The 13,953-nt window shown below is 36.3% G+C and overlaps 2 protein-coding genes across 7 annotated transcripts in view; one reads left to right on the top strand and one right to left on the bottom strand.

Moving 5' to 3' along the window:
- The window catches only part of LOC126109876 (tetraspanin-31), a 64,540-nt gene extending 59,028 nt beyond the window's left edge, over window positions 1-5,512 (top strand). For both annotated transcript variants that reach the window (XM_049914948.1, XM_049914947.1), the window contains one exon: window positions 3,615-5,512. Coding sequence is in view for 1 of the 2 variants with exons in the window: in XM_049914947.1 (XP_049770904.1) it covers window positions 3,615-3,716 (102 nt within the window). In the remaining variant the exon portion in view is untranslated. The remainder of the gene's footprint in view (window positions 1-3,614) is intronic.
- Window positions 4,823-13,953, bottom strand: part of LOC126109874 (SAC3 domain-containing protein 1) — a 92,024-nt gene continuing 82,893 nt past the window's right edge. For all 5 annotated transcript variants that reach the window (XM_049914944.1, XM_049914943.1, XM_049914945.1 and 2 more), the window contains 2 exons: window positions 6,350-6,601; window positions 4,823-5,954 (listed from right to left, as the gene is read on the bottom strand). The gene's annotated coding sequence lies outside the window, so the exon portion shown is untranslated. The remainder of the gene's footprint in view (window positions 5,955-6,349; window positions 6,602-13,953) is intronic.

The raw sequence follows: 13,953 nt of genomic DNA on the forward strand, positions 1-13,953 counted from the left end.
AGAGATAGACAAGACCATACCACTACAAATCGTGGCTATTAGTGATTTATATTCCCACCCAGAGGCACACTTATAACATTGAACTGATTGACTGCCCTTTTAGTCAGAGAAATTAAGTGATAGGAAATGTTGAATCCATAATGGAGCCTTTACACGCCCAAGTTTGTCGGAGCAGACTGTTTGCAACTGTCTGGAGATCTGGTCTGGAGTATCCAGTTCGCATTTACACCTTCTGACCACGATGCAGCTCTCTTGCAGTCCCTGATCAGTAGTCTGAGAGTGCAGAGTATTCACTGGCTGTGGCCAAATTAAGTAAATTTGTGTATAAAATGATTATTCTGTATAACATTATTACTTCAGAAGTTACAAAAAGATAAGGATAAGCACATAGAAGATCACCAAAAGAGTGGCTTCTAAAATACATAACACTTTCGAGGAGATAGAAATTGAAAAAGAGTACTGGTTTAAGCATCTAGGAGAAAGCAGAGTTTTTTCTTGTGGCATATTACACTGTATATAAGGAGAATTGACGTCGATGAGAAAACCGGTAAGTGGTTATAAAAGACTTACAATAAAATCGAGGTGCTAAAGCAACTGGCTGAAGCTATGCTCATATGAAATTTTTGCTGAAATGTCACCTTTGTTGAGCCATATGTTTCCAGAAATATTTCATGCCACTATATACAGTACTAAAGCACTTCATCTCATCTGTATCAGTTAGAGTGCCGCCATACTTTTCACAGGCCAGAAACACTGTCTGTCTGGACAATTAAGTGCAAACATCTGAGCATATAAAGGATCCTTAAGTGCGAAGTGTGAACCAGTTGCAAGGTATGTTACAACAACTGCAGAGGATTTTCATTCCAGCTCATCTGAAGATGTCAACGACCAAATAGTCCACTGTCTAAAGGGCAGAACGTTTCCACATTTTTACCGATTGCCGACTGACATTAGGTGATGGACACACGCTAATTTGTAATTTTGGATGTCATTTCATAAATTCAACAATAATGTGCTTACATGGTGCTTAATCTTTCATTGAGCATCTACTGCTGTACATCAGTTTAGTATTGTGACATGTTGCAGGTGATGCACACATGCAGATGCAACTTACATTCACTTGACTACAGTCTCTGTTCTCTGGCTGCAGATACCAGACATAATGAAACATTTTCTTAAAAATTTTCACCTTTAGGGCTGAATCTTCAAAAACACGGGAACACAATCTTTTTTATTTCTAACTGTGAAGTCAAATACCAATATTCACAGATTTAGTTTTAACAATGCTTCAGTAGTTCTGTAATAATTTGTTTTCAAAAAACTTTCACCCACTATTTGACCGCTTTAGGGGTTGAATTTCCAAAAACGCTGAAACACATTTCTTTATTTCTGACTTAGAAACTAGAAACAAGCTTTTGTACTTCCAACTTCAAATTGCTGTAGTATGATATATACTCAGAAAGTTTTCATTCGTTATTTCTATAGGGGTGGCATTTCAAAAAAACCCTTCTTAAATGATGCCTGCAGTATAAAATAAACACCCTCAACAAATTTCAAGTTTCTATCCGTAGCGGTTTTGGCTGGGCGATTAAGTCAGTCAGCCAGGGCATTTTGTTTTACGTGTAGAAATGTACAGGTTTATTGCAGCAATGTTAGACTAAGCAAAATCAAACTATTATAAAATAGTATCAAGTTTCACCTCTGGCTGAGGGCGACACCTATTCCATCTTTTTGATCCTTTTATAAGGAATTTTAGCAAAGCGTGTTTTATCTCAAAGGAGACTGCATATAGGGTGCCGGTGCAACCTATTCTCGAATACTGCTAGATTGCTTCGCATCTGTTCCATGCCAGATTGAAGGAAAACATCAAAACAATTCATAGGTGGGCTACTAGATTTGTTAGCGGTAGGTCCGAACAAAATGTAAGTGTCAGAGAGATGCTTCGGGAACTTAAATGGAAATCCCTGACAGAAAGGCGATGCTCTTTTCGAGGAACACTATTGAGAAAATTTAGGGAACTGGAATTTGAAGCTGACCACATATAGTCAGTTGTTTTTCCCTCACTCTATTTGCAACTGGAACAAGAAAGGAAATTGCCAGTAGTGCTACAGGGTAGCTTCAGCCGTGCACTGTAGGGTGGCTTGCAGAGTATCTGTGGGATCTGTTCAAAAATTCCAGAACTTAGCCCACAAAATTTTTCTACCCTTACCTTTTACTTATTGTGCACAGTCTTTTTCAAAATACTCTCCATCACAATTGATACACCACTACCAATGCTGTTTCTACTTCTGGAAGCAATCTCGGTATGCCTCTTGCTCAGTCTCGGTATGCCTCTTGCTCGATTGCGTGAAGCACTGTCTGCAAATTTTCTTTTATCTCATCTATTGTTGCAAATCATCCTTTCAACGGGATTTTTTACTTTGGAAATAAAAAAAAAAGTCCGCAGGGGCCAAGTCTGTAGAGTACTGAAGATGAAGCAGCACAGTGATTTTTTGTTTTGTGCGGAGATGAATGTGTGGGTGTGTTATTGTGACGCGAGAGCCATGAATTCTCCCACCACATTTCAGGCTGTTTCCTTCTCTCACTTTCACGCAAGTGTCGCAACAGGTCCCAATAGTACCGTCAATTAACAGTTTGTTCCTGTGGCACGAATTCGTGATGAACTACTCATTCAAAAAAAAAAAAAAAAAAAAAAAAAGTATCAACACGGCTTTGGCATGTGACCTGACGAACTTTTATTGGCCCTGGAGAATCTTTCCCGACCCATTATGAAGATTGAACCTTGGTCTCAACATCATAACCTTAGACCCACATATCATTGCCAGTTATAATTTTCTTAAGGAACACCTCATTCTCATTTGCACGATCCAACAACCCTTCACAGATTGTGAAGCGAATGTCTTCCAGCTCTCGACTCGTGAGCCACGGGATGATTGTGGCGGCAATACGATGCATTCTAAGATGCTGTGTCAAGATTTCACGATATGATCCAACAAAAATGTTACATTCTTCAGCATTGTCTCGGACAGTCAGTCTTCGATTGGCACACACAATTTTGTTGACATTCCTGACATCGACGGCGTCAGTAGACGTCGAAGGGTGTCCCGAATGAGGGTCGTGTTTAACATCCGATTGACAATTCATGGCATGAACCGTTCGTAACGTAAAGTACAGGTTAAGCACTAATTACTGTAGGCGTCCTGCATCATTTGGTGTGTCTCTATAAAGTCTCGAGATGTAATTAGTTTTGGAAAACATTATTCAAGTTTTACTGTCTCAATAAATGTTTTTTTTAAGTGTAAAGACTTGTCATTTTAAAGTCACATGTGAAGGCGTACAGACATTGACTTTTCTTCAGTTTATTCATGAGCGCATCAGCAACGAGAATGTGGGAGAGGGGATGACAAATGATCCTATGGAATACCAGATAGTGGCTTGCAGAGTATTCACGTTTATAAAAAGGTTCTAAAAACTGAAAACATATTTAACTTTGAACATATTAAAAGAAATAATGTAAAGAACTACTGTCGTGGAATCTGTGTCCTTAATATTTACTAGTATTGTTATAAATACATATTTTCTCCCTAACAGGCAGTTTCAAATTCTGTTTTCAGATAATTGCAGCCGTCGTCGCTTACCGATACCGCAACCAGATGAATCCGGAAGACAAAGCAAGTGCCATTAATGTACCTAGGTATAACAGCTATTTGTATTAAAATGAGACGGGAACTAGTCAACTGTGTACCTCCTGTGCACTAGTGTAAACAAATTTTCTTACAGCGAGAGAACAACACCATTGTAACAAATTTTTCTTACATTATTGTAATGCGAGTCAAGATTTTGTCTAAAGATGTGTACTTTAGGATGACTTGAAATTTGCTCTTGCTGTATTGTAAAACCATGTTTTTACACAGGGTGTTTCATTTTATTGCATTTACTTACAAAGATTTATCATGTTAAGGTAATTTTGGAAGCATTTTAGGAGATCTCTTTTTGTTTTGTTTATTAGTTTTAAGTCCTAAATATTTCGGTGATATTTAGATACTAATAACAAATATTTGTAACTGTTTTACCAAGTGTGGATATGTTCTTTTGACTGGAAGAATGTTGTATCAGATATTTCACAAAGTTTTTATATAATACAACTCTTGTTTACATTCCTAGAAAAAGTGTCTCGTATTAAAGGTAGGTGGAGTAAATTGAAACTCGAGATGCATTTTATGGTTAGAAATCTGGATATAAGGATTTAAATGTTAACTGTGGAAAATTGTATGTGTCACAATGTCTGTAAGTGGATAGGCTCAGAGACAGACAGTTCCAGAATAGAACTATAATTCTTCCTCAATACCCCGCTTAGTTTGGCATTAGTCACATACTATATAAATACCAATTGACCCAGGTGTATCTTTGCCACCAAAGAGTGGCCCGTATTGAAAGGTGATGTGTCATGTATATGGATTAGTTCTTAGTATACAAATAACACAGTTTTATCAACAGTGTGGTATTAATAAATGCGAGAGTAGTGTTGACTGTCTTCTTAACAGTCATCACATACCTGTGATGTAGCCTTACTTAAAATATATTGACAGTAGAACAGTGATTAATTCATGTGTATTTCATTATTATGCCTAATTCTGTGCGAAGAAAAAAAATGAATTCTGAGATAGGTTCTGCAATATATGTACCTTTTATAACTTATTTTAAAAAAGAATAATCAATTTGCTGGTATACCAGTTTTTTAGCGAAATCATCCTTATTCTGACATTTTATGTTATGTCTCTGCTTGCAAAACATCAGGGAATGCATTAATTTTCCTACTAGATTTTGAATTGTTCGTTGAGACTGTCGTAGGAGTGTTGAAGATAACATTACTTGTAATAGAAATGTGAAATAATGTGTGTTAAACTGTTATAACATGTGTTTTCCATTTGTGCTTAGATGTGTCTGGTGGCAGAGTTGAGAGATTATGGTTCGTTTCTTCACTCTAATGCCATCCTACATCGTAATATGCTTAATGTTGTTCTCTCTCTTCCTTTGTCTGTCCAGTATAGTGGACTGACAAAGACACAGGAAGGAACAGTATTTAATACTGGAATCTCATGGTGCAATAATAATTTTAAAGCTGCCTATCTGCAAACACTCATTTGGATTGGGCCAGCTTTGAGGCTAAATCACCAAAATATTGTGTATAATGTAACTGCTTGCATATGTCTGAGCTTCTAATCTCTTGTAGTCATTTCTTTTGTAGTTGTGCTGAAATACGTAAGTGTAATTTATAACCTACGACACTACTTTCTGCCTGAATGAGTAGTTTCAGGCATTGCAGTATTTGTGTGGTAGTGTTGTTACCACTGGATAAATCCCATCAGCTCTTCTGTTATTTAAACAAAAATCTTATTAGCATATTTTTGTATAATTTAAATCATTTCAAACCTAAAAGAAATCTTCAATATTTTATATGAACAGCTGAATGTTTAAGGGCTATTAATAAAGCATAGACAAATCAACAAAATTGGTCTGTCCCTGTGTAAAACCTACTCCTACAATGTATTATTTCACAGCACAGTTAACACTATTGAAAAAGATAAAATTAATACTCAAAAGAAACAAAACAGTCAAACAATAGAATGTCCAGGTTGGAATAACAACATACCAATATTATTGTATTACCCTTTCCACAGGTGAAAAGAATCATATTTTGCAACCAGTAATGAAACATTGTCCACCCTCATGGTCTCGCGGTAGTGTTCTCGCTTGCCGAGCATGGGGTCCCGGGTTCGATTCCCGGCGGGGTCAGGGATTTTTTCCTGCCTCGAGATGACTGGGTGTTGTTGTGTCGTCTTCATCATGATCATTCATCCCCATTACGGTCGGAGGAAGGCAACGGCAAACCACCTCCATTAGGACCTTGCCTAGTAAGGCGGTGCGGGTCTCCCGCATCGTTCCCCTACGCACTGTAAAGAAGCATAGGACTTCATTTCCATTTCCAATGAATCATTAAGAGTTCATAAATGTCAACTCTAACATATCTTATATGTATCAAGTATAATTAAATATGTCGTACTTGCGACAACAGGTGTTTTAGAAATTGAATACTTAATTTAGTAAAAGATAATTTAACATTTTGATGATATAATGATAGGATTTACATGGTTGAAAAGAAAATACATAACAAATTTTAACTAGCTGTATTGTAATACAATAGCGACTAATTTGTGAAATTCTGGGAAACAATTACACTTTCTACACACGAATACTGTCTGTCCTTAACAATTTGGTATTTCATATCTTTACCTTATGTTTGTAACCTGAGGCCAACGTCATACTGCACAAATTTGGATAGACTTACCTGGAACTGGTTTTGTACCGCTCTTATGCTTCTTGCTTTGTAGTAATAGCTGATGGCCAGCAACCTTTTGTCATGTCCTCTCCACATTTGTGGAGTATCTCTTCTATTCTGGATTTGAATTCTCGTAGATTATTTTATTTATCACAAAAAATTTTGAAATTCACAGTCCCACCAATGTAGCAACCGAGAATTGACAAATCCACCAAGTGGAAAGACAGTGTACAGCAATTTTTCCTCCATTTGATGGATACCCTGTAATAGGAGATAAGTGCATTAAGAAAATAATCCACTCCTCACATAAATTTATCATGTAATGAGACTATAGGAGGACATGGTACCCATAAGTGTCTTTTTGTTGTATCCCATATTCGTGCAGATGCAGATGTGCTGGCGGGCTTCAACGCTTAGTCTCACTTTTGAAAAGCATCTGTTCCCAATTTTTTCAGGTTAGCATAAGTTGAAAATTTGCAACCTAAATGACAGTTTGGTCTAAATGTTCCTAATAAATGAACCACCTGCAATACAACTAGAAAATTCACTGATGAAAGCCAGTTATCAAATACGACTAGTGTTCAGATCTAGAACAATGTTCTGACTTGCACCTGTATCTGCAACTGAAATTATTTTGCCCTTGTAAATCTCAAAATTATGTACCTTACCTCTTGTATCATATAAAACAAATATTTTATAGCCCCTTTTATTTGGATTATTGGGCAAATATTGTTTGTGCCGATTGCAGTTTCTTAGGGACCATCTTCTCATCTACACTGATTATCTGAGATTGAGGAACTGCCTGAAACTTCTGCAACAATAAATCAGTTAATGGGCATATTCTGAACAACCTGTCTCTATGTGGCTCATCAGGATTTGGCATTTTGTTGTTTTCACTGACACGTATCATTTTGTGGCCGTCACTGACTTGTATCCTGAAGCGTGGCATCAGTAACATGACTTAAGTCAACTTGCCCTTGCATGGTACATAAGAGTCTGAGAGATGATAAACTGACTGTGCCAAGAAACTGCTAAAGTTTATTGTCTGTCAGTTATAATGGCTTGTTTGCATTCTTTTGAACAGAAAATAAATTACTCTGTTGATCAGCCATGTACTTTAACAATGAGACATTAAGAAATTCACAAAAATCTATTGGAGCCTACAAAACATCTGCTTGTGGAAACGAGCTGTTTCAAGGAGGAACCATTTTCTTTGTCGGCCTGCATAGTCTGATCTTTCTATTGTACTGCTTGTGCTGTCTATGCTTGGAGCAGCTGCGTGATATCGAAAAATATTTCCAGAATCTGTCTCACTGCCCGCAAGAGTCATCATAATATTTGGTTACCTTCAAAGTACTAATAGTAGTTTATTGGTTTGACATCATACTCGTAAAACAAAGTGAGAGAGGGGGGAGAGAGAGAGAGAGAGAGAGAGAGAGAGAGAGAGAGAGATAGAGAGAATCCAATGTTTTATAACACACTGAATATCATAATAAACTTTAGGTTGAGTAATAAGCAGTTACAATGTACTGGTGGCCTATATAAAGGTTGAGAAAAGACAAGACTGATTCCCCCCTCCATTTGTGCACAGTTTTTTGTTTGTTATCCAAAATATGTACACATGACTTACCCGATTAATGCATCAATGCCTTCAATTCTTCTGTACTCACCGCTGTGGTCTATCGTATTCAGTTTCTGAGTGACTATTGCGTGTTCATGTATCTAAGAATAACGGAACACCTCCTGCAGGTTTTGTAACAACTAATAACGGATTATAGACACTAACACTATTTTCAATTTGTTATCAATCACCTTTTTTATTTCTTCTCTCACTGCAGTTCAAAGATTCAAAGGTATAGGATACGGTTGGCAAAAGAAACGCTTATCGTCCTTTATCTTATACCTACGTATGTATTCCTTAATTATTCCCATTTGATCTGAAAACACATTTAAATCCTGATAAAATATTTAGTAATTGAATTTTCTGTTCTTATGACAGTATATCTCATTTGTGCGCATTTGATTTAACATTTCCAGATAACTCCTCTTTTGCTTGTTCTCATTCTTCTACTGCACTTATATCAAGAAGCTATTAAATGCATATGCTTTGTTAAATATTGTCTTTAAGTTCTAATGATATGTACTGGAAAGGTATACTAGAGACCATATTATCCCTTTCCCCTGTGACACTTTTTCCTGTTGAAATCCAATAGTGTCTTGTTATTAAATAGCCACTGTCTACTCAATAGTACATCTAAGTTTAAATTATGTTCTACTAGCAATATTTGCTAAAAGGTCAACATTTTAATTGTGATTGGTAGTCACGGTTTCTTGTTTAAATTGTTTTCATTTATTACTGGTAATTTGAACAACAAATGTTCTGGTTATAGAACTCTGATACTTTTTCCTCATTATTGGTAGCTTTACCTGTGAGATAATGATGTTTCACTGCCACAGTCTAAATGATTGTTGATTTTCATCCCAAAATCGTTGCTATTCACCATATAGTGAAGGCGTTGAGTCGCAGACAGGCACAACAAAACATTACTTAACAAGTAGGCTTTCAGCCCCCACATTCATGTAAAAGCAGCTCACACACACCTGAGCACTGTTTCTGGCTGGCTGCCAAGGCCAGAGACAGAGTCATGTGTGTTTTTCAGAAGAAGGCCTTCTGGCCGTAAACTTAAATGTTTAGGAGTCTTTTTTTTGTTGTACCTGTCTGCAACTCAACAAATCCTGAATATGATGAGTAGCAATCTATCCTTTTCATAAGACATATTTTAGAATTAAATGTCTTGAGTTTTGTTTCCTTAATTTATAGTATCTGGTTTCACTTTTCTATTGAAACCATGGTGAATAACATCCATTGTTATTATTATTATTACTATTATGTAGTATTCATATTATCTGATTGAGAGTATTCTCTTGGTTAAGTCCCCTCATGCTTTGTATAATGTGTCAAATCCCTCGATACATGTTAATCTGTTGTTTTCGGCCATCCATCCATCCTTTATACTATATTCCCATTTTTACTTGTTATGGGCGGCAGTCTATGAACTAATACTTTTATTAAATGAATTTCTTCAATAGGATCATCTAAATATTTAGATCTTGTTAACTGTCATTTGATATACTTCTTACTACTACGCCAACTATTGTTATAATATCTAGGCTCCAGTGCTAACTTCTCGAGTACTTGCTTGTTTTCCAAACCATGTTCTTCCATCAGTTCTGTAGGGTACACACAGTCTTCACTATGCTTCTCCTTATTAAATTGATCTTTCATTTTAGCTAACTCGAACTGAAATTCCACTTTCGTCCTATCTATGTCAGCTGACGAATGAGGCACACTGACAGATGCTTCAATCTTTTCTTGAACCTTCTGTTCTGTTCGATCCCTGATGATGTGAGAGTGGAGCCTGAGATTGTAGTTTCGTTCTACAACATTTAACCTTATTGCAGTGTCTGAAATTTGCGTACTTCATAAATTTCTGTTCTGTAAGTTTTTATTTTTTGAAATCCTTAATAATCTCTCGAAATTGTTCATTTACTTCATTTCTCATTAAGTCACACTTTTTAATAACCAGTGTGACTCACCTGATAAAGTGAAAATGGTATATTGTAGCTTGGATATTTTTGTTATTTATTTGTGGGAATCACGTAATGTGTTCATCTAATTGCGAATTTTCTACTTGTAATCCAGCTTTTATGCAACTGTCTGAGCATTTGTCTCACCCAGTACTTTCTCAACTCTTTAACACCTTATATTCACATACAAATCAACAATAGCTTCAACACTTCTTCCATTTTCCTGGTTATCACTGGCATATAATAAGAACACTTGAAAACTTATTTGGGCAGTATGCTGTATCATAATGATCAACGAATCACACCGCACGCAACCCAGTGAAACTGCAGTGCTGTTTTGTAGATGAGCAGCTAACATATACTCTGCTGCTTGTGGCATAGTTACGGACCAGATGCCTCGGACATAAATCTCCTTAATTGTGGAGTTAAGAAGTTCTTTTGCAACGTATATGATGGTGTGCTCAAACATAATGCATACAAATTTTTTATTCTGTTCTCTATATCGTTTGAGGTACTACACATCACGCATATTACTCGGTTGACTTTCTTGCTTTACTGACGCAACCCACTGCCTTTAGAAGGCTCTGAATTGTAGCATGTAACGTGGCGGTATGTAGTGTCACTGTATTAGAAAGGGCGTGCTGTAATCAAGTTTCTAACTGCAGAAAATGTGCCTCCAATTGAAATCCATACCAGAATGAAACCGGTGTACGGTGGTGAGTGTATCGGCATCAGTAATGTGTGACGTTGGGTTGTTTGTGCTCGTAATGGAGGAAATGGTGGTGTTAACCTCAACAAGTGTGGCAGTGCTCAGATCGTTTGCAAAACTTAAAGATCACTTTAAAGGACTTCACTCTTATAGTGATGAAATGAAATGGGTGCTAGCTGGAATGAGGTTGTGGCTCCGCCAATGAAGCCTACAGGCCAGTATAAAAAAACTAGTCATTCATTGGGAATAATGTGTTAGTCACCAGGGTAACTCTTCTTAAAAAGCTTTGAGTGCTTTCACATAAAATATTCAGAGGCATTACTTTTCAGCACACCCTTGTATCTCGTCTGTAATTGAATTAGTATACACCGACTAACTATTATTTCTTCTTAAATTTTGGTGTGTGTAGTGCTTATAACTAATTGTGCACTTTGTCTAAGTATTCGGCTGTCAGTGACAACAATGACAATTTCTAGTATGCCTTCAATTAAAAATTGCAAATCTTTAATAATCCTGTTTGCTGGTTATTTTTGTTCACCAAGTTAATTCACTTCCAGCACATATTTGTTCTGGGTACTTTTACTAGTTCACAGAATGTAACGATTTCACTCAATATAGAAGATTAATTCGCTCATGAGACATAATTCTTGATATTAGTTGACCACATTTTTATTTCTTCGTGACTCTAAATACTAAAAAGCTCGGCCTTCTTTTCTGTGTTCTGCAGTAGTTGCTGGAAGTACAGTATTTAGTATAATATGCAATTTCATAAATAAATACAACACTGAAGAATTTTAGTGCTACAAATCAATGGAGGTTCACTTCCTTCATTTCACCTGTTGCGTGCAGTCGTGAAGGTCTAAAGATGTCTTACACAAACAGCATTTTCAAATTCTCTTGTTTGCCTGTGAAACTAGTTTGTTACATATAAATGTTGCTTAAGTCACATCATAGATACTATACAACAAAAAATAATTTTCAGAACTGAACTTCTGTGTGTCTATACTGTGCTCATTCACTTAGAGCAGAAGCCAGACTGTCTCGAGTACAGTTAAGTATGATAATAGGGATACATTTTATTCTCTGTGTTACACACACATCGACTGAATGATATTTATTTATTTATTTATTTATTTTTATTTATTCACTTGTCATTAGCCAACATTTGTTGAAATACACAGTTTTGACATTACATTTGATGGTGAATCTAAAATTGGGAAACTATGTACATTCAGATTACATTACATGAGGATAAAGAGTTATTCTCTACATTATAATTCCTTAACATCATAGTTACTCTACTACATTCCAATTCCTTTACATCATAGTTACTCTTACTCTCTACTACATTCCAATTCCTTTACATCATAGATACACTTATCAGCTATCAATTTGTGCAGCTGCTTCTTGAAGGCATCACCTTGTAGGTCTTTCAATGACGGTGGTAACTTGTTATATAATTTTAATCCTGTTTGTTTAAAGCTACTTTGGACCTTAGACAGCCCAGTAAAGTCTACATCAAGATAGTTTTTATATCTGGTATCATGTGAATGAACATCTGTTCTGGAAGGTAAGGTATGTATTTGTTTTTTTATGGAAAGAAGACACGTTTTTATATACAGAGAAGGTAATGTTAAGATGTTAAGTTCCTTAAAGTGCTTTCGACATGATTCTTGGCTTTTAATACCTGTAATTGCCCTAATTGCTTTCTTCTGCCACATGAAAACTGTCCGAGCACCAGTTGAGTTGCCCCATAATTTTATTCCGTACTGTAAGTGAGATTCAAAGAAGGCATAGTAAGAAGATAAAAGTTGTTTTCTGCTAACTAATGTTTTTAGTTTCCTTAACAAAAAGACTACTCTAGGTAGTCTGGTTCATAACAGTTCCGTGTGGGTGTTCTGTGTTAATTTTGGGTCCAGGTGGATTCCTAGAAGTCTTACAGTCAGACTCATTTAATTTTTCCTGTAGATTGTGCAAGAAGAAATACATAGTTTCAGTCTTGCTATTGTTGAGTATCGGCTTGTTACTGTGGAGCCATACGGCAGACTTTTCAAGCATTACTTTTGTTTGTTTCTTCACTTCTCCAATTTGTTAACTGAGGTAATCAGGGTTGTGTCGTCAGCATATATTATTGACCTGTGAAGCATGAAAGTAGGCAAGTCACTCATGTATACCAGGAAGAGAAAAGGTCCAAGCACTGAGCCTTGTGGCATGCCTCTTACAACTGGTAGGACATTTGATTGCTGGCTATTTACTATAACTACTTGAGTCGTGTTTGTCAGGTATGATCTGATTAGTGCCAGTTCGTTATTTTTGACACCATAGCACTCTAGTTTACTTATTAGTATTTCATGGGATGCAGGATAATACGGGACAACAGCTTTACCGGCCCATGAGGTTGCTTTTCTATAATGTGTAATACAAGGTAGGGCTTCTCAGCCTGCAGTGTTTAAACTGCAATTTTATGTGCAATTCATTTGAAAATTTTAACTTAAGCAATAACATTAATTTTCCCATTATTTAAATGTTGTTTAAATACTACTCACTGATTTTGCTACACTAAATAAAGCCAGCAGTATTTTACATTTTATCACAGAAAACCACATACTTTTTTTATTTTTTTTATTTTTAAATAGTACACACAAATGAACTGTTAGCAAGTAAATTTTGGTTTGACTTGCACATAAAAATTTTATTCAATAGGTACAAAAAGAAACTCCAAAATTGGCATTTAGTGCTCGGTCTCTACATTTTTCCTTATCAGCACTCAGAACATATTTTATCTTAGCTAACACTTTAAAGTGTGCCATTGGTAAAACAGAAAGGTCCCCATCACAATTGTCATGAAGTTCTTCCTCCGAAGGATCCTTCACTAGAAGAACCGTGATTACTGTTATAAAATCATCGGCTTGCTTTTTCTTCTGTTTCTTGATCTACATTACTGACATCTTCCCCCATCCACTGAAAATCAGTTTCATCAAACTTACGATCGTTGAAACTGACAAGTTCCTGCGAACATATTTTGAACTATACTGAAGAAACATATATGTAGTTCATGAGGTGTAGTCTAGGAGATCCCAACATGTCTAAACAACATACAAAGAAATGTCATCCAATATTTGGTCAAATCTAGGGCCTCACTTGTCTTCTGTTCACCGCAATGTGACATGGTTCCACATGGAGCGCTAGCATCGCTGCAGCGTTCTGTCGTCTGTAGTGTTTTTATAAACATTGCCAGTAAATACAATTGGTGTGTGCAGACAACTACAAAATAAATAGAGATGTATGAAGCTGATGAGGCGCTTTACAATGTGAG

The sequence above is a fragment of the Schistocerca cancellata genome, chromosome 12, assembly GCF_023864275.1.
Source record: "Schistocerca cancellata isolate TAMUIC-IGC-003103 chromosome 12, iqSchCanc2.1, whole genome shotgun sequence".
Taxonomy (NCBI): Eukaryota; Metazoa; Arthropoda; class Insecta; order Orthoptera; family Acrididae; genus Schistocerca; species Schistocerca cancellata.